The 19,950-nt window shown below is 40.9% G+C and overlaps 2 protein-coding genes across 19 annotated transcripts in view; one reads left to right on the top strand and one right to left on the bottom strand.

Annotated features, from left to right (window-relative positions):
- The window catches only part of GSAP (gamma-secretase activating protein), a 104,947-nt gene that overhangs the window by 5,462 nt on the left and 79,535 nt on the right, over positions 1 to 19,950 (bottom strand). For 8 of the 18 annotated variants that reach the window (XM_045387560.2, XM_005550393.4, XM_045387562.2 and 5 more), the window contains 7 exons: positions 13,732 to 13,860; positions 12,832 to 12,890; positions 12,096 to 12,127; positions 9,708 to 9,769; positions 7,166 to 7,261; positions 4,854 to 4,924; positions 4,242 to 4,336 (listed from right to left, as the gene is read on the bottom strand). In XM_045387560.2, the coding sequence (XP_045243495.2) occupies positions 4,242 to 4,336; positions 4,854 to 4,924; positions 7,166 to 7,261; positions 9,708 to 9,769; positions 12,096 to 12,127; positions 12,832 to 12,890; positions 13,732 to 13,860 (544 nt within the window). Of the gene's footprint in view, positions 1 to 4,241; positions 4,337 to 4,853; positions 4,925 to 7,165; positions 7,262 to 9,707; positions 9,770 to 12,095; positions 12,128 to 12,831; positions 12,891 to 13,731; positions 13,861 to 14,166; positions 14,329 to 19,950 lie in introns of those variants that run through there. The other 10 variants (XM_065541040.1, XM_074035693.1, XR_012432746.1 and 7 more) reach the window with 7 other exon arrangements.
- Positions 1 to 19,950, top strand: part of CCDC146 (coiled-coil domain containing 146) — a 245,750-nt gene that overhangs the window by 210,049 nt on the left and 15,751 nt on the right. The window lies entirely within an intron of this gene.

Raw genomic sequence — 19,950 nt, 5'->3', positions numbered from 1 at the left:
AGGTACCTGGCAAAAGGATGATGCCCAATGAGCAGGGCTTAGATTCAGAGAAATCATGGGATTTTCTCTCTCTAAACACATGAATCACAAGCCATGGGGCACAGTCCTAAGTCCTTGTAACATCAAGGGTCAGATGAAGTACAGGCTCTGCCCACAAGCATGTGTTAATGGGCTAACAGGATAAGTCCACTAGCTTCCTTGAGTCCAAAAAAACTCCACTATTTTACTAATTAACAACAAAGTTTTTCAAATGGATTTGGAAATTCTTCACAAAACTATTAGTAAAAAAAAAAAAAAAGTTACAAAATTATTTCTGAAGAAAAGTTTACACTACATTATTGATCCTATTGATTTTCTGGATTCAAATTTCCCTCTCCAGCCCTGTGTTCATATCCTAAAGATCCCTGATGACCCTTCATCCTCTATCCCCAGGGCACAGTCCCAAGTTCAGGGACCTGTTCTTGGCCTCTGTACATCAGCTCTGAGCAACAGAGCAAATTGGCTATAATTAGTCATCAGCTCCACCCAACTTTAGTCCTCATCTTCCAGGGCTCCTGGCCGCCTCTGGCCAGCAAGTGCAATATAGTTCCTTTTTTTAAAAGCAAATGCCCTAGCTCTAAACCCTGACTTCCTTCTTGTGGTCCCCATTATTCCCTTCTGAACTTTAACCAATTCATGTTACAAGTTTCTGACAATTGTTTAACTCAAATAGTCCTCATTAGTCCAGTAGGCCTGGAAAGCAAGCACTTACACATGTGCATGTAGAAACACCCTGAATTCATACAAGCATGCACGTGTACACACACACACATGATCCAGTGTCACTTCCCGCCCATCTATTTCCATGTCACATGATGGAAATAAACATTTAAGAGAAAAGGAGAGAGCATGGAATACTATGCAGCCATAAGAAAGGATGAGTTCATGTCCTTTGCAGGGACATGGGTGAAGCTGGAAACCATCATTCTCAGCAAACTATCTCAAGGACAGAAAACCAAACACCACATGTTCTCACTCATAGGTGGGAACTGAACAATGAGAACACTTGGACAAGGGGTGGGGGAACATCACACACTGGGGCCTGTTGTGGGATGGGGAGCTGGGGGAGGGATAGCATTAGGAGATATACCTAATGTAAATGACAAGTTAATAGGTGCAGCAAACCAACATGGCACATGTATACCTATGTTACAAACCTGCACATTGTGCACATGTACCCTAGAACTTTATAATTAAAAAAAAAAGGAGAAACACCTTTTCCTTACCTGACCCAGACACAAGCCATATGTCTACTTATAATTCTCGACCGCTATGGATAACATTTTTCTATGTTTTCCCTTATCCCTGTGAAGGAATGTGAGTTGGGTAGAAAGTGGATTTTTATCATCTCCAGGCATAACAATGTCCCCCATAAGTTTCATTTATTTTCAAAAGAAGCTTGAATATCTGTAATGAACCAACCTGAAACTGTCAATCCATTTCCCTACCAAATTTTTTGTGTTAACAACAAACAATTAAGAATTTAAGTCACAAAGGTAGTTTTCCTGAAATCCTTCACTCTTTCTAAGGTGTACCTCGTAACTCATATTCCATTGGGATAACTTTAAACCATCCATTCCCCTCATGAATGGTCACTTTCAACTCCTTTTGTACTGCCTCTACAGACAGACATTAAATAAGGTGGATGAAGAATGAAGGATTCCAAACCGTATCAGATGTTTCATAAATTCAGAGAAGCACACGCTGTAGGGATTCTTTAGGCCCATAAATAGCCCATGTTTCAATATCAACTAATTCAACTGGAATATAAAATTCAAGCAGCAGCATGGACTTTGGAGCCAGACTGCCTGGATTTGAATATTGGCTCTGTCACTTAATAGCTATGTGACTTTAGGCAAATTACTTAACCTTTATGGCCTCAGTTTCACCATCTATAAAATGGGAATAATATTAAGTGGAACCACATGAAAGTGCCATTTTTGTTGGCCAAAAAATGGTTGGACACTGACAATTTAATGTGGTCCAATTTAAGTTTCTACCAGTTACAAATTTTATGAAAATTAAGTGTACTAATTTGTGTGTACTTTCAACGGTACCTGGCACAAAATGGGTATCATATATATGTTGACCTAAAATGAAGGAATGAACAAATGATGAATGGATGAATATATATGAATGAAGTAACTAAAAATCAGCTGATATGCAGTTACAGCAATCATAAAGTTTAACACTCATTAGAACTTATATGCAATAATAAACCCATTCATATACAGGCAACTAATCTTCAAAAGCACCAAAACACACAATGGGGAAAGGATTGTGTATCTCTGATAAGTGGCGTTGGAAAAACTGTCCACAGGCAAAGGAATGAAATGGGACCCTTATCTTTACCATAAACAAAAGTCAACTCAAAATGCATTAGAAAGTTAAACGTAAAACCTGAAACTGAAAAAACCCTAGAAGAAACATAGAGGGAAAGCTTCTCAACATTGGTCTTGGCAATGATTCCTTGAATATGACATCCAAAGCACAAACAATGAAAACAAAAATATGTAAGTGGGACTACACCGAACAAAAAAGCTTCTGCACAGCAAAGGAAACAATCCAAAGAGTAAAGGCAAAACCAACAGGATGACAAAAAGTGTTTGCAAACCATATATCTAATAAAGAGTTAGTATCTAGAACATATAAGGAATTCAAACCTCAATACCAAGAAAACAACCAGATTGAAAAATGGGCAAGAGACTTGAACAGACATTTCTCCAAAGATTACAGACAAATGGCCAACACTTATATGAAAATATGCTCGATATCACTAATCATCAGGGAAATGTACATCAAAACCACAATGAGATATCACCTCACATCTCTCAGGTTGGCTACTCTCAAAAAACCACAATCTAAGTGTTGCCAAGAATGTGGAGAAATTGGAATCCTTATACACTGTTGGTGGGAATGTAAAGTGGTACAGCCACTGTGGCAAACAGTATGGAGGTTCCTCAAAAAATTCAAAAAAAGAATCAATATATGATCCAGTAATCTCATTTCTGGATAAACATTCATAAGAATTGAAATCAGGATCTTGAAGGGATATGTATATACTCCCATGTTTATCGTAACATATTCACAATAGCCAAGATAGAGAAACGACCTAAATGTCCATTGACAGATGAAGAAAGTGTAGAATGTACAGTGGAGGATTACTCAGCCTTAAAAAATGAAATCCTGTTCCATGTGACAACATGGATGAAACTTCAGGTCATTATGCTAAGTGAAACAAGCCAGTCACAGAAGGACAGATACTGCATGATTCCACTTACATGCAGTATCTAAAGTAGTCAAACTCATAGAAACTACAGAAGGTAGAACGGTGCTTGCCAGGAACTGGGGAGGAGGGGATAGGTAATTGCTGTTCACCAGGTATAAAGTTTCAGCTATGAAAGATGAGTAAGTTCTAGAGACCTGCTATCCAACATTGTACCTATATTTAACAATACTGTATTGTGCATTTAAAAATGTGTTAAGAGGGTAGGTCTCATGCTAAGTGTTCTTACACAATAAAAAAATGAACTGATATGTAATGAGCACAAGAGAGTTTGTAGCTAACAGGGGCTTATTTCTCATAATAGATACTGATGTCTATGTACATCTTCCCAACTAGACTCTTACTAATCTTTGTCACTGCTCTAATTTCTAGCACATTACCTGTCATGTCATATTTACTCAACAAATGTCTGTTGACTAAATGAACAAATGATCAATTAAATGAATGACTGCATATACATCTCTCAAGGATGTTTTGTGGCCTGACTTGATCCTATTTAAAAATTCGAAGGGAATTTTTTAGCCTCCAAGAGCATAAGAATCAGTTCAATTCTTGGCACTAAGCCAGACCCACTTCCCAGTGTTACTCTTCAGACATCTCAATCAGATAAACTAGGCCTGGCGACATCAGAGACAGAGCTCCCTGAATTAGCTCCACTGGTTCAAATTATCCTAGAAAGCTGCATGGGGTAAGCCTAGGTTCCCTAAAGTTAGTAATAAGCTACAGCATAGTTTAGTAGTCAGAGGAGCTCTGGTCAGCAGAGACCAACCTAAGGGCCCATCACTCACAGTGACACCAGACACACAATTTCTCATACACAAGTCTCATCATCAAACTTACAAAGTACCAAAGGCAAGGGCCCATATGAAGAAGAAATAAATTTATTACACCAAAGGACAAAAGAGCCAACACTTACCAGGAGGCAGAGGTAAAAACAAACTCTTTGTAGCTTCGAGAATCCTGGTCATGATGTGAAAAACTGCAAATTCAGCAGCACTGCCACGACTGTTGCTGGGTTAAAAAAAACAAAGCATGTTAGCCAAGGAGCTCATCTGTGACACCCCATTTGTCCTAAGCAGGGGCTTTGAGTACTACACAAGGGTTCATGCTAATCATGAAATGCTGTGCCTTGTAGAAAGCCCCATAAATATGACTGTGACCGTCATCCTAATGCCTAGAATTTAATCAGAGTAGGCACATATGTTACACATTGTATTAAGTAAAATTCCCCTTCTTGGCAGTACTGGGCTTATTTGTCCCTCCCCTGTCACCAACCATGTGCCAGGGAAAGAGGATGGGTAAAGTAACAGGGGCATAACATTTTTTTTAATTTTAGCTTTTATTATATATTAAAGGGTACACATGCAGGGGGGCATAACTTTAAATGCTGAGGAGTATAGAATTAAGCTAGATGGTGTTGGAGCTGGTGAGAACTGATTTGAACTAGTACATTTCAAAAGGGTTCTGCTAAAACAGAATTGTTTCCACTCTTTGTACACCATGATAAAAGTAAGAAATACTTGCGTACAAGTGGAGAATGCAGGAATGAAGATTATGTTTCCTCCAACTGGTTTCTAGGATGTGGCAAATGAGATCCAGCTGGAGGGTGAAGACAGTCCATTAACCATTGCTCCATTCCCTCCCTCAAGGGCTCCACAGCTAGGCCTCCACAACTCAGATAAGCATTTCAGGGCAGCTGGCATTCAGGCTGCGCCCAGACACAGAACTAGCTTTTCTGAGGTCAATTCTAATGCACTGAACCCAAAATGGAAAGACTGAAAATGTGCACCAGAATCTAACAGAGCATCCTCTGTCTGTGCGAGTGGTGCCCCAGCTCAGCCTCCCCAGCCCAGCTAACTGGCCCCACCACTCACACTTCCAGACCCTCATCCATCGGTGAAGGTAAAGTGCTACAGGGTTTGCTCTAGGCCTGTCACAATGCAAGAGTGAACAGTGGTCAGTCAGAAGAAAAGAGACACAGAATGGAGGTCATGATCATGAGCTGTGGAGTAAGACTGGTATCAAGTCCAGATTCTAACATTACTAGTTGTGGAACCCTATAGAGGTTACCCACCCTCTCCAGATTGCAGTGTCCTCATCTGTAAAGTAAGGGGAAATATTTCATAGGGTTGTTGTAAGAATTGGTTAGCACACTGACTGGAACTAATCAACCAAAGTAGGTAGCCTTCTTTGTCTTAGAGCTCTATCCAGAAACCCATTCTAACTCTGCAATGAGTTTGCCAGCAGAAAAGCAGTCCCTATGGAGCTGTTATCGGCCATGAATCCACACATTGTGTGGGTTAAAAACAGGGGGCAAAGCAGAAGGATCTCCACAGACTCACAGGCAAACGCTATCCTCAGTGATACAGATCCTCAGTTTCTCCTTGGCTGAAATCAAGTAAGTTGTAACCAATATAATCAGGTTCTGCAGCAACTTTCTTGGATATGTTTTAGAAAGGATGCCCGCCACTCTCCTTAGAGGGGAGCAGAAGGCATGACTAGTGGCTGCTGGGCAGGGGCAGGGAGATGTGGCCTCAATCAGTGACTGCTGAATCAATGTCAGGGACCTTGAGTTTTCTGAGACTTCATATGTATCGTTTCTGGGCCTGTTGGTTCTACAGGCTGTTAACACAAACTGGTTTTAAAACTTATGTTATTAACTATGGAGAAAAATGACGATTGAATGGAAAACCTTCTTAGCACTTTGGGAGAAAAGATTTCAAGTCAACAGAAATAAAGGTGATAGGTGGATGTGTTAAATTACTGTGTGTTGTGAGTTTTTAAAAAAAGCAAGTTAATGTCAACATGGGGAGGATCAGTAACACATTCATAAAGTGAGTTCCTTGGTACAGTTCTATTGAGAGGAAGACTTAAGAAATATTCAAATCTCTGATTATAAATACCACTACATGAGAATACTAACTTCTCCAAATATATTAAAAACTATGAAACTCAAACCTTACTATAGAAATTCAGATATATTATGAAGAAACAACACTAATGACTGCAATAAAGGCAGAAAACTTGAAAATTAAACATGAAATGATTAAATGAGGATTATGTCTAATAAATTTAATAAATCTTCCAGAGTTCAGTGGAAAAATATATGTTCACACACTGACTTATTTGCATACTGATCTTATACAAATTTGGAGAAATAATGGAGTGTTTTCTCTTTCTGTGCAAATATGTTTTTTTGAATTTGTCCAACATTATTTCTAGATTCTAAGCAAGATCAGGCCTCAACTCTATATGCTTTTTGAAAGACTCAAGACAACCTTAAAATTCCATCTAGTCATATCACTACTATTCACACATAGAGTGGTGTTACAAATCTGGATCACAAAATTTCAGTAAGTGGCTACCAGGTAAGGAACTGCCAATCTCAGTCTCACATGGCAGTATTCATACAAGTGAGCTAGAATCTGGCCTAGTTAGGCCACTGGAACTAATTAAGATTTGAAGTTCAAGTTCTCTCATGTCTGCATAAACCTCCATGTAGAGAAGTCATTCCTTACTGTTTAATAAGGAGCTGGAAGTTGCCAAGACGAGATATCAACATTTGGCAAGCATACTAAATTCACTGTCCTATGCTTCCATGGGTGTATAATCAGTATTTGAAGGGAGGGCAAGAACCCACTTTCCACACCAAATGCTCTTTTGTTTATGGTCCTTGTTTCCCTTTTCTCAATCTATAGCACCAAGTGCTGGTTTAAGAACGGGAGATCTCCAAAAATCTAATTTGAAACACACATAAATGGGTTCACTGAACCACATTTTCAGAACTATATGGGGAGTGGGGTGAAGGGGGATATGAGGAGAATAAAAAGCAAGACCAACCAGTTTTGAAATGTAGTCCAGAACCATCTGTTCAATTTTCTTCTTTTCTACACCCTGTAGGTGTCTCAAAAAATGGTCTTTTAGCTCAGACACCATCTGAAAACAGGATATGCATTAGATAAGTCACAGCCTACCCACACATACCTGCAACTGGTTTGAATTAGATCCACTTATTAACATTCCTCATCAATATAAAAAATATTGGATCTGAAGGTCCCATCAACGGAAATGCATAACTGTCAATATTTCTCTGGTGCGCATAAATAAGGGGTCCCCAACATTTGCCTCAAAATGAATTACTTATGATTCACCCAAAGCCCAGTGAGCGACTGTGAGTAAGGCTCTAACTCTGATGAGAATCCTCCAAAGAAGACAGTGAAAGTCACCAACTTAGAAGTCACAGGCTTTGGGATCTACCAAACGATGGAAGTCTACTGCTCCTAGAGTCCTGGGGGATTAACAGGAACAACTCTATACATAGAATGACTGAGCCAATGGGGGCAACAGCTTTGGGTGTTTTGGAAGGAGAGAGGCAGGAATAAACGGGAAATAATCAAGTACTTCCCTCTCCACAGTGGCCACAGACACTCAACACAGCCCCTTGACATGCAAAGGTAATGAAATATTCATTCTGGTGCCTCCAAATAGGTTTGTTTCTAAACTCACTTTGTCTGATCATCCTTGGGCCTCCCCACTCCCCCAGCCATTAACATTGCAGCCCTCCCCACCTTTTGCTTTTCTCCTCCTTCCTCCTCTGCCTTTTGCCTAGACAACACGCTCAGCAAGAGCAGGATGCCAGGGCCATGTTTGTGCCAATAAACAGCACAAGGGAGTTGTACAGCTTATATCACCCATGCACACATCTTCTATTTTAGCAGATTCACATTACAATACCCTGAGTAAAACCGAGTCGACAACCTTCCAGGCCAAGACATAGTGGTATATTATTTCAATTCAGTCTCATGCATGTGCCAATTAATTTGGCTTTAAATAAAAGATGTTTTCTGTGTAATACATAGTGCATACTTCTTTGTGCTTTTCAATTTTTCCATGAAGATAAAAATTAAAATCGCCCATAATCCTAACACCCACATTAATAATTGAGGGTTATTTTTTTCTTTTCCCTGGTGTGCACACCCATTCTAATGTTGCATGTTTGTCGTATAAACATTGTTTGCCATACTTTTTTTTTTTTTTTTTTTGCTCTGTCACCCAGGCTGGAGTGCAGTGGTGCGATCTCAGCTCACTGCAATCTCCACCTCCCAGGTTCAAACGATTCTCATGTCTCAGGCCTCCCAGTAGCTGAGATTACAGGCGTGTGCTACCATGTCCAGCTAATTTTTGTATTTTTAGTAGAGACAGGATTTCGCCATGTTGGCCAGGCTGGTCTCGAACTCCTGACCTCAGGTGATCCACCTGCCTCGGCCTCCCAAAGTGCTGGGATAATAGGCGTGAGCTACAGTGCCCAGCCATGTTTGCCATACTATTTTAATGGCTGCGCAATATTTAATTTTATAAAAGTACCATAATTATTTCCTTCTTGTATATGTGAGATTTTTTACTATTGTTGCCATATCTAAACTAACCTCTCCTAATATATTAAAAACTATGAAACTCAAACCTTACTATAGAAATTCAAATATATTATGTAGAAACAACACTAATGACTGCAATAAAGGCAGAAAAGTTGAAAATTAAACCTAAACTAATAAATAGATTATCCCATTCTTAAGTCCATATGGTATTAAAAATATGTTATTAGGCTGTCCAGATGTCTCTTTAATCAGCTTTTTAAAGGTTTTGGATTTATTTACAAATTCTGCTTTTCAATTAATTTATTTTGATTTATATTTCTTTGGTCATCCTAGTATTATGACTTCTTGAGAAAAAGTACTTTGTTCTGTTGTTTTTTTGTTGTTGTTTTGTTTTGTTTTTTGAGACAGTCTCCCTCTGTCGCCCAGGATGGAGTGCAGTGGTGCAAATCTTGGCTCACTGCAACCTCCACTTCCTGGGTTCCAGCGATTCTCCTGCCTCAGCCTCCTGAGTAGCTGAGATTACAGGTATACACCATCATGCCCAGCTAATTTTTGTATTTTTAGTACAGACAGGGTTTCACCATGTTGGCCAGGCTGGTCTCAAACTCCTGACCTCAGGTGATTCGCCCGCCTTGGCCTCCCAAAGTGCTAGGATTAGAGGCATGAGCCACTGTGCCCAGCCTGTTATGTTGTATTTGAAATCTCAAATACAAATGCCACAAAGATGCAGCTCTTTCCTTTTTTAAAGCACTCTCAACGCTATACACTCCTTATCATGTTGTAAATTACATATGTATTGGTGTGATTCATGTGTGTCTTCCCTCCTGACTACATATTCCAAGAGGGCAGAAATCATATGGGTTGCTTACCACTGGACACACAGGGTCCATAATGCTGGCAAAACATACTTGTGTAAAGAATAAAGAATAAGATCAGAATGAGAAGCCCACTGTAACCCTTTCCCCTTGTCTTAGGGTCAGTCCCTAAAGAACCCACATACCACTTACCAGCCCCATGAGCAGCTGCTGGTGGCTGTCTTCCTCCTGCAAGAGGGGTGTTAATCTTGGCCCTGAAATGAAATAGAGCAATAGTTAGGCTCTGAGCAGTTTTCATGAGATGGGTTAGAGGAAGAAGAATCAGCCTGGGTTTCCGTTCTCTGAGTCATTGGGAAAACATAACACTTCCCTGACAGGATGAAAATTTTTCATCACCTAAGTGTGACCTACTCCTACAAGGTGAACTTATCAGAGCCTTGTGAAACAGGGAATGACCAAGAAAGGAAGAAAACACATTCCTCAACCCCAGTAGGCTCTAGCTTTGATTTTTGTTTAACACTAAAACTCACTGCTAAGAACCTCTGCTCCACTGAAAACAGAGGGACTTGGGCCTTCTCTTAACCCTTCTGGGATCATAAACTGAGGGAACAGGGCTCAGTGGAAGGACTGCATGGCTCCTTTCTACTTTCTGAACCCTGTAGTTCAGTAGCCTTGGGAGTTACTGAGCTGAGGGGGCCAGTCAATTACTGCAGCAAATACTACTAACTGGCACAAGTTATCAGACTACAAAGGTAGCTAGGAAAAGGTGGAAAAGTGATATGTTAAATGAAATGGTACTTTCTCCACTGTGATTTGCAATGCACACTACAGTGTAGTAGCCCTAGGGGCAGACAAACCCAGTTTTGCTGGAAAATCTGCCCCAAAGCACTTCTAACATCTTTGTATTCCATTCTTTTCTTCTTAAATACTTGAGATCCAGTGCCAGGCAAGAGGGTAGAACCACCCTGCTCAGTGGGCTGGCAACTCCTTCTGGGAGGGCATAGATATCTCTTGACCCCCTGGGATAAATCTTCCCTGGATCCCACACAACCCTTCTGATATGAAACAATTTAACATGTGGATCCAACAGCCCTGCATTTCACAGAATGTTCTGTTTCAGGCAGTGACATTCTTTATGGGGAACTAGTATATGCAAAGCATATGCGAGGAAAGGGAAGAGTTTCCTAAAGTGCATTAAGAGAGACTGACTAGTAGCAGGATGCAAACGGCCTTGACACATAGAGTAGCTCCATAAGCAGGGCAGGAGGTGTGGCATGACAGAAACCTCGACCAGACTAGCAACATTCCCCGTTGCAAAACCCCCAGCAATGCAAGGATGGTATGCCTGAAACACACACACGCATGCCCCTGTCTGGCAGGGCAGATCCCCTGGCTTCAGGCATTGATGGCCTGATAAGGCAGGGGCTGGTTCCCCCTGGTCTGGTCAGTGAGCCCAGGCTCTGTCAGCCTAAGCTGGATGACAAGTGCACTGTCACAGTTCACTGTGCTGTGTGCACAGTTGCAGGAGGTGCAGCAATGCACAGTATAAAATAGTTTCCATTAGAGTCACCCAACATCCAAGCCCATAAAACAGGATTGGGATATAAAAACAAAAGCTTATTTAATGAACGCTGACCTTCATGAGGCATGGAAGTGTTCTTCTGGCAACTACAAACAAGCCTATGCCTGAATATGCTCAGCATTCCCCTCCCCTCGTTTCACCTGGCCAAGTCCCCTTTGTTTATCAAGACTTAACTCACATGTCAGCCCTTTGGGGAGCCTCTTCCAACCTCCCTCCCTCTCCAGCCATCCCCGCTCCTGACATATCCTCTCACTCCCTACACCTACAGATTACATAATACCTGTCATTTGGTTTAGAAGCCACACGTTAACATTTCTTCCTTACACACTAAGGATAAAAGAGCCACCTCAGGTACCCACATGCGCTAAGCACTATGCTAGGTGCTATCTGCATTACCCCAGTTAGTCTCATTTTCTCCTCATTCCCCTGAGGAGGACAGTGCACAAATGGTTAAGTGACTTGCCCAGGAGCACTTGGTTCACATGAGGCCATGCTGGAATATAAGTCCAGCTCTGTCTAGCTCTCAAGCCTATGCTCTTTCCACACTGCTTACCTGGAAGCTCCTCATCTTTATACCTCTAGGACCTGTGTGCCCAATTTTTAACCAAAATGAGAGGCACATACAAGGCAAGACCTGGTAGGATCAGACAGCTAGAAAGCAAGCAGCGCCAAGCCAAGGGAATTGCCAAAATGCATCCTTGTGGGCACAGCCAGAGGGCAGCTCTGTATGACAGGAAATAAGGAGAACCGCAAGGCAATGCATCACCCAGGGACTCCCACAGCAAAAGCACATTCAGCAGCTGTCCCCGGAGGTCCTGGCGCCTAGACAGACATGGGAAGAGCTGTGCAGCCACTCTAACAACAAGATATTAAAAGGTGCTGCCTGCACCACACTACTGGAAGTGATTTTCTTGCCAACCCACAGTGGTAGGAAGAACAGTGCTACAAACAAAACACTGACTGAAACCCAGAAGGCTTTATTACAGATCTTTTCTTACCCAAATTTCTTGCTTCTAGGTTAGAAATCACCCTACGAAGAAATTAGCCATGTTATTCATAGACAGCATTGCTTTTAAAAAATTTAAAGCCACATTATACAAAGATATCCTCCTTTAAAAATGCATAAAAACCACTGTAGAAACTATTCTTAGGCTGCTGAAAATCATTTCACTACATTTGATCAATGTAGTGAAAGCCACATTAGGCAATTATAAAATCTCAAAACCCTTTAGTGCCAACAACGGCAATAATTTAAAACAATTGTAGCTCTCAGTTATTGAAAATAATGGGGACAGAAAATAGAACAGAGGTTGGAATGGGGCCTATACTTTTAGTACTCTGAGATGACTCATATATCCAGAAAATAGGCTTTCAAAATAAGAGCAAGCTCACTAGCCCATTGACGCTTAAAAAAAAAAAAAAAAATCAAACGAGTATTTGCCTTTTTCTCCTAAAATGCTCACTAATAGGAAATTTCTTTACCACTTATCCATTGTAAACATCTATCCACAGGTTACAAGTCTATAAGGTTCAACATATAAGCTTTTCCCACTAGAAATTCCAGCAACAAATTCCAGAATAGGGTCCAAGTGGATGCATTTGTGAAGCTGACAATATCATTTTGCTGGGGATATGCAACAAAAGTAAACTACTTCTATAAAAGGTAGCCAACAAAACAAAGTAATTGTAAATGTTAACCATCTTACAGATACGATAACCTCTAATTTCACTTACTTTATTGCATTATCAAGAATAGTCCTCACGTATGCCGTGGACCTTCTTTTTCCTGTTTTCTAGGAGTGAGAACACATCAGGAGTATGGAAGGTAAAGGTTTTATTGGTGACTTTTCACATCAAGGACATAATGCAATACAGTTAAGAGCATCAGATAGAAGAAATATATTTTCCAGGTAATCAGAACACCTAGATTTTTCAAAAAGTTTTAAGAAACATTTTATTCTGAAACAATTACAGATTCACAGGAAACTGCAAGTCAACTATATACTACATACAACAACACTAATCTATGTGCAGCGATACTAGAGAAAGATCCAATGTACCCTCCACCAAGTCTCCTCAGTGCTTATATCTTACATAACTAGAGCACAATATCAAAATCAAAAATTGACATTGGTACAATGTGTGTCATTCTATGTCATCTTATCATGTTTAGATTCATGTCCCACAAGATACCACCACAATCAAGATAGAGAACTCTTCGATCACCCCTAAAGATTTCCCTAGGTCGCCCCTGGACAGTGAGTCACATCCACTATTCTCCCTCCAACTACCCCAACCCCTAATGACCACTAATTTGGGAACACCTAGATTTTTTAAAATCAATTTTTAACTACGTAAGTAACCTGAGAACACATCTGAGACGTGGATATTAATCGTACTCTACTACGAATGTGCTGTGTGTCCCTTAAACTTTCTGCTCTTCAGTTTCCTCCCCAGGAGAACAGAGATCATAGAAGCATCTCTGCCTACTGAGATCAGTAATGACAACGTTCGAGTGCCTGGCAATTGAGAACAGTGCTGCACATGGAAGCCAGCCTTATGATTTAAAGGCATCGCCTGGATCCAGTCCACTATGCCTGGCAGCTGGCTTTGTTCTCACTGACCCACTCATACCTCTTCAGAGATCAGGTTGTGCCACTCTCTCCTGACCACAATGTTGTTATAGTGGAAGTGTGGCTTGGCATACTTAACATATTCTAGGTTGGAGTTCAGTTTTTCCCAGTAGCCCTTAAAGTTGAGCACCTGTAGGAGACAAAAACATCAGTGGCCTTCAGAGGCAGGCCCAGTGGCCCAAACCACCCAGCAAGTATCACGCACGCCTTATTTCCCCAGCTCTCATGGCCCACGTTTCTGAGTGAATACATTCCACAGAGGATGGCATTCTAGACCCAATAGGGATTCTCAAATAGACTTAAAGGATCTTGTTTCCCCCCTTCATTTTCTATCTTTTTGGTTTTGTTTTGTTTTTTTAACCACATAGAGAATTGCTGCTCACTTCTCAAAACCAACAGGACTTCCCTGGGTTGAGGCTTAGCAGGGAAACCTGTATTAAACACATTGAGTCATTTCCTCCCTAGAGTCCTGTTTTTATGACTTAGGTGGTGTCAACAGTGCCATGTTCACTAAGACAAAGTTCATTAACATTTGGATAAGTAGAGTAGGCGTACTTTCCTGCTAAACTTATTTACTCCCAAGGACATTTTTCAAAACCTAGGAATCAAAAACAGATAAAATGAACTAATTTTACATTGTCACATACACCAAAACAGAATTAGTCAGCATTCTATCTAGATCTTTGAATTATTGATATAATTGTACTACCCTGAAGCAAGAATGTATCCATTATATTCATTTTTAAATAATAAAATGCAATGTTAATACATTCTTAGTGTTGAAGGATATTCTGACACAAACCAAAAAAGGTAGACTTATGATACTTTTTGCCAAAATATGTGCATTTACAAATGATTTGATTGGGGCCAGAAATGTAATGTGTGGTCATAAAACTAAGTGAGCTATTGCCTGCCAAGGTGACAGACTTGGCTGAACTGCAAGAAAAATAAGAAAACTTAAAAAACAAAAAACAAAAAACAAAAACAAAAACAAACCTCGATCAAGAAAAATGCCCTCATGTTAAATTATAGCCCATTATTACCATTTTTATTCAAAAGACAGTCATAATTGGTTTGAAATGTATTTTGGAGTATCAGTAAAGTGAATAACATAACATTAAAACTTGCTGTTTCAGAAGCCTGAAATGCCCATCCAGCCAACATCCCTCCTCCCAGAGACAGAAAAAACTCTTGCCAAGAAAGTCTCATTTCCAGGGGAAAACATGAATCAGATCCCACTCCTCACTTGACTCACCTCACTCATCTTTTCTTTCCCTTTCCATTTAGTTATAATGATGTACCCTTATCCACCCTTTGGTTCTTCTTTGTATTTAAGAAAAAAAAAAAAAAAAAAGACAAGACAAATCCTGTAGACGTTTGATAGAATTAGGTCCCTGACTGGAAGTCTCTAAAGATTTCTTGCTGTCCTAATCTGGGCTCAGGCACAGGAGTGCCAAAAGCCAGAACACTAATTGGTGTTGTGGTGACATCTAGCGTTCTGTTGAGCTATTAACTCCTCCTGCTTGGCCACAGGAGTCCCACCACCCACACAGTTCACCCAGATGTTGCCCAGGACAGGATATGGAAGGGGAGAAAGTCAGGTGCCCTCTACCTGTCATCTGGCCCCATCCCCTCAAGTCAAATGCTATCCTGTTGTTAGAAGTCCCCACTCCCTGCAGCTCCTAAGAAAAGATCTCGCCCAAATTGCCTTCCTTCTTACTCCATTTTTAAAAATCCCTTTCCTCATAACCTTTTGGGGAGGTAGGCACATTTTTCGTAGTTTTGTTTTATTTTAAATTAACAAATAATTGTATACATTTATGGGTTGCAATGTGGTGTTTCAATACATGCATACATTGTGGAATTATCAAATCAGGCTAATTAGCATAGCCATCTGTCTGCTAAGAAGAAACAGATCAAACAGAGCTCGCCACATGTCCGTGGACAGGCTTTTGAGGGGCTCCAGCACCCACTGCCTAAATGTAAAACAGAGCATGTGTTTGTATGAGTGCTCTTCTGGGGAGACAGTCTATAGCTTGCACCAGATTTTCAAAGAAATCCATGGCCTAAAATAGACTAGAGTTAGAAGGAAAAGGATCTGAATTTAAAATAAAACAAAAATTAAAACTTACATTTAAGTAAGAAATACTGTTAGCCAAACATCCCAAAAATATTTTCACATGAACTTACATCGTTTTCAGAGAGGTCACTGACCTAATATAGATATTAGAATATCTATAATATCTTACAGATATTAAGATGATACAGAAAAAAAACTATGTCACTATTTGGTATCCACTAGAGAAGTGATAATTTTTCTCAGTTAAGAAATGCAGCCTGGTGCGATGGGTCATGCCTGTAATCCCAGCACTTTGGGAGGCAGAGGCAGGCAGATCACAAGGTCAAGAGATCAAGACCACCCTGGCCAACATGATGAAACCCCATCTCTACTAAAAATACAAAAATTAGCTGGGTGTGCTTGCATGCACCTGTAGTCCCAGCTACTTGGGAGGCTGAGGCAGGAGAATCACTTGAACCCGGGAGGCGGAGGTTGCAGTGAGCCAAGATGGCACCACTGCACTCCAGCCTGGCGACAGAGCGAGACTCTGTCTCCAAAAAAAAGAAATGCACAGAGATCATTGTAAGTTGGAAAGTCTATTTGAGACAGTGAAGGACAAGGAAAGGATGTTCCAGGTGGGACTCTTAGGTGTGAGCAAAGACAGAGACTATAACCTGGATTCGGGGCTCAGATCTGAGCCAGAGCATTAGAGCCAACAGCACTTCATTCTCTATGGTGAAGACAATACCCTCCAGCATGGGCAACTCCCAGCCTCAGCTGCCCATTGGAACCACCTGGGTCCCATCCCCAATTTGATTTAATTGGCCTGGGGTGTGCCTGAGCCTTATGAGTTTTACAAGTTCGCCCAAGTGATCCTAACATTCAGCCACGACTGAGAACAGTGAGCATGTTCAAGTAATCCTGGGCACCCCACCCTCAAACACTTAATTCAATCTATACACCTCTAGCTTATTGTGTGGTTTTAAAATAGGAGATATAGTTGAAGAGGTAGTTAGGGCCAAATCTTTGAGGGATTCTAAATGCCAAGGTGACGCCAGCATGCTCATTATCCCAGAGAATAAAAGGATCTCCCACATAACATTTTAGATGCTGTAACCCAGAATGGAGGGGAGGGGAAGGGAGATTTGAATCTGCACAATCCCATCCTAAGAGCCAAGACACACCATTGCACCACCTATGCTCTAGGCTGAGCCTGGTCAAGAAACAACAGATGCTGGTGAGACTGTGGAGAAATAGAAATGCTTTTACACTGTTGGTGGGAATGTAAACTAGTTCAACCATTGTGGAGGACAGTATGGCGATTTCTCAAAGACCTAGAACCAGAAGTATTATACCATTTGACCCAGCAATGGGATTGTATATACCCAAAGGGATACAAATCCTTCTATTATAAAGCTACATGCACATGTATGTTCACTGCAGCACTATTCACAATAGTGAAGAAATGGAATCAATCCAAATGCCCATTAATGATAGACTGGATAAAGAAAATGTGGTACATATACACCATGGAATACTATGCAGCCACAAAAAGGAACAAGATCATGTCCTTTGCAGGGACACAGATGGAGCTGGAAGCCATTATCCTCAGCAAACTAACACAGGGAGAGAAAACCGAATGCTACTTGTTCTCACTTATAAGTGGGAGCTGAACAATGAGAACACATGGACACAGGGAGGGGAACAACACACACTCGGGCCTCTTGGGGGTTTGGGGGAAGGAAAGCATCAGAGTAAATAGCTAATGCATGCTGGGCTTAATACCTAGGTGATGGGTTGATAGGTGCAGCAAACCACCGTGGCATACATTTACCTATGTAACAAACCTGCATGTCCTGCACATGTATCCTGGAACTTAAAATTAAAAAAAAAAAAAAAAAAAAGGATGAACCTGGGAGCACAGGAAATCACTGTCAATCAGCTAGCACTTATCCAACAAAGCAAATACTGTACTCATCAGGAACAACAGCACCACAAAATGAAAGCCACAACCGCCCAAAAAGCCCATCACCAGCTACTTGAAAAGAGCTAATAAAGCTTTAAAAATAAAACACAAAAATGCTGTATAAGAAACATACCCATGCCAGGTACAGTGGCTCACACCTGCAATTCCAGCACTTTGGGAGGCCAAGATGGGTGGATTACTTGAGCTCAGGAGTTCGAGACCTGGGCAACATGGTGAAAACCTGGCTCTACTAAAAATGCAAAAAATTAGCTGGGCATGGTGGCGTGTACTTGTAGTCCCAGCTACTTGGAAGGCTGAGATGGGAGGATCACCTGAACCTGGGGAGGCAGAGGTTGCAGTGAGCCAAGATCATGCCACTGCATTCCAGCCTGGATGACAGAATGAGACTGTCTTAAAAAAAAAACCAAAGCAAAGAAAAATACCCCTGAATTAGAGACAATGTTAGAAGCAATCAGATCCTCAAGGAATGACCTAGAAGCATTTTCCTACATAAAGGGGAGTTTTTTCTCGTAGGATGACCTGAAATAATTGCCAAACACAGCCCATCACAACTATTCACTGAACAAAAGAACCAGTGGGTTACATTAAGGAATTGTTTCCCATTTATTATTTGGATTGCTGATTAATCCAAAAACAAACAAACAAAAAAACTCTGTGGTACTGGTTCATCTGCAAATTACTGCCAGAAAAAAAAAAAAAAAAAAAAAAAAAAATCTGTCTTTCATTTCTAAAAGGCCCTCTGGCTTTGGTCCTACTTCTGCTGATTAACCAGCATCTTCTTACAGAGGAGTCGGCCAGCTCAAAGAGAACCATTTCCTCTGTGTGCCAGGACTCAACTAGCACAACTAAAGCATCATCCAATTTGGCTCTTCAGTGGATCCCATCTCAGTATCAGCTTTTACTTACAGCCCAGAGAAACACAGTGACCCACTACCTCTAAGCACTGACAGAATAAATAGAAAATGTTTGTGTATACATAAAGCTAGGAAGGCACTAAACTAAGATGCTCTAAACAGGAACACTCATTCACAGGGAAGTGACCAGAACTCCTAAGGCTGCCCACTTAGGGAAATGCATGCTGCAATTTCAAGGTCTCCTGAATATAAATGGACTCGCTCCTTATCTCGCAAAAATTTCCACTTACTTGCCCATCTGGGTAGTTTCTATTATTTTCAATGGGTTGAATTTTTTTCTAAAAATGAAATCACTAAATATGGCTCTAAACTATTCCATCTCACAATCAGTTTATGCCCTGAGAAAGTCAATGCTAAGCTCTTTCCCTCCTCTCAGTCTTGAGAATTAAAAACACTTGTCCCCAACCAAAACTATGAATAAGACCAGCACAGTGTAGTAGCTGGTAGAAGAGGAACAAAAACAAGAATCCTCCATCCTGGGTCTGTTCCTCAATTTCATCATCTAGGAAGTAGCCTGAAGACACCCCCATTGGTACAGAAACAACAGGAATGAAATCACTAGCCTCAAGCTCTTCTTTCTGTTTTTGTTTTTTTGAGATGCAGTCTCCCTCTGTCGCCCAGGCTGGAGTGCAATGGCGCAATCTTGGCTCACTGCAACCTCCACCTCCCAGGTTCAAGCAATTCTCCTGCCTCAGCCTCCCGGGTAGCTGGGACTACAGGCGCCCACCACCATGCCCAGCTAATTTTTGCATTTTTAGTAGAGACAGGGGTTTCACCGTGTTGGCCAAGCCAGTCTCGAACTGCTGACCTCAGGTGATCCACCCGCCTAGGCCTCCCAAAATGATGGGATTATAGGCATGAGCCACCGTGCCCAGCCAGTATCATCTTATTTTTTTAATCTATGCTAATCTACCTCTAATTAGTATTTTTTTGTTGCATCATAAAATTAAGGTTTATGGTATCCACTGGCCTCACTATAATTAACTGTTCCAGAAAATATGTGCAAACTGAACTTTGGGGAATCAGTATTTCCCACATAACCAACTAACACGGCTATTGATGCTACATCTTTGTCAAAGCAACAATTTTTAAAAATTGTAAACTATTACATTGTAATTATACCAATACTTCAGACCACTAAAAATCTTTTTATTTAAGTGATCATGGTTGTCTGTATTGTGGGGGTCAAGTCTTTTGTGCTTTTGTGTCTTTTGTGCTTCACTAAGCAATTAATTACACTCACGCTCTGCCCAATTAAAA

The sequence above is a fragment of the Macaca fascicularis genome, chromosome 3 (genome assembly GCF_037993035.2).
Source record: "Macaca fascicularis isolate 582-1 chromosome 3, T2T-MFA8v1.1".
Classification (NCBI taxonomy): domain Eukaryota; kingdom Metazoa; phylum Chordata; class Mammalia; order Primates; family Cercopithecidae; genus Macaca; species Macaca fascicularis.
Note: the sequence above shows the minus strand (reverse complement) of the source record. Positions and strands in the feature narration are given on the sequence as shown.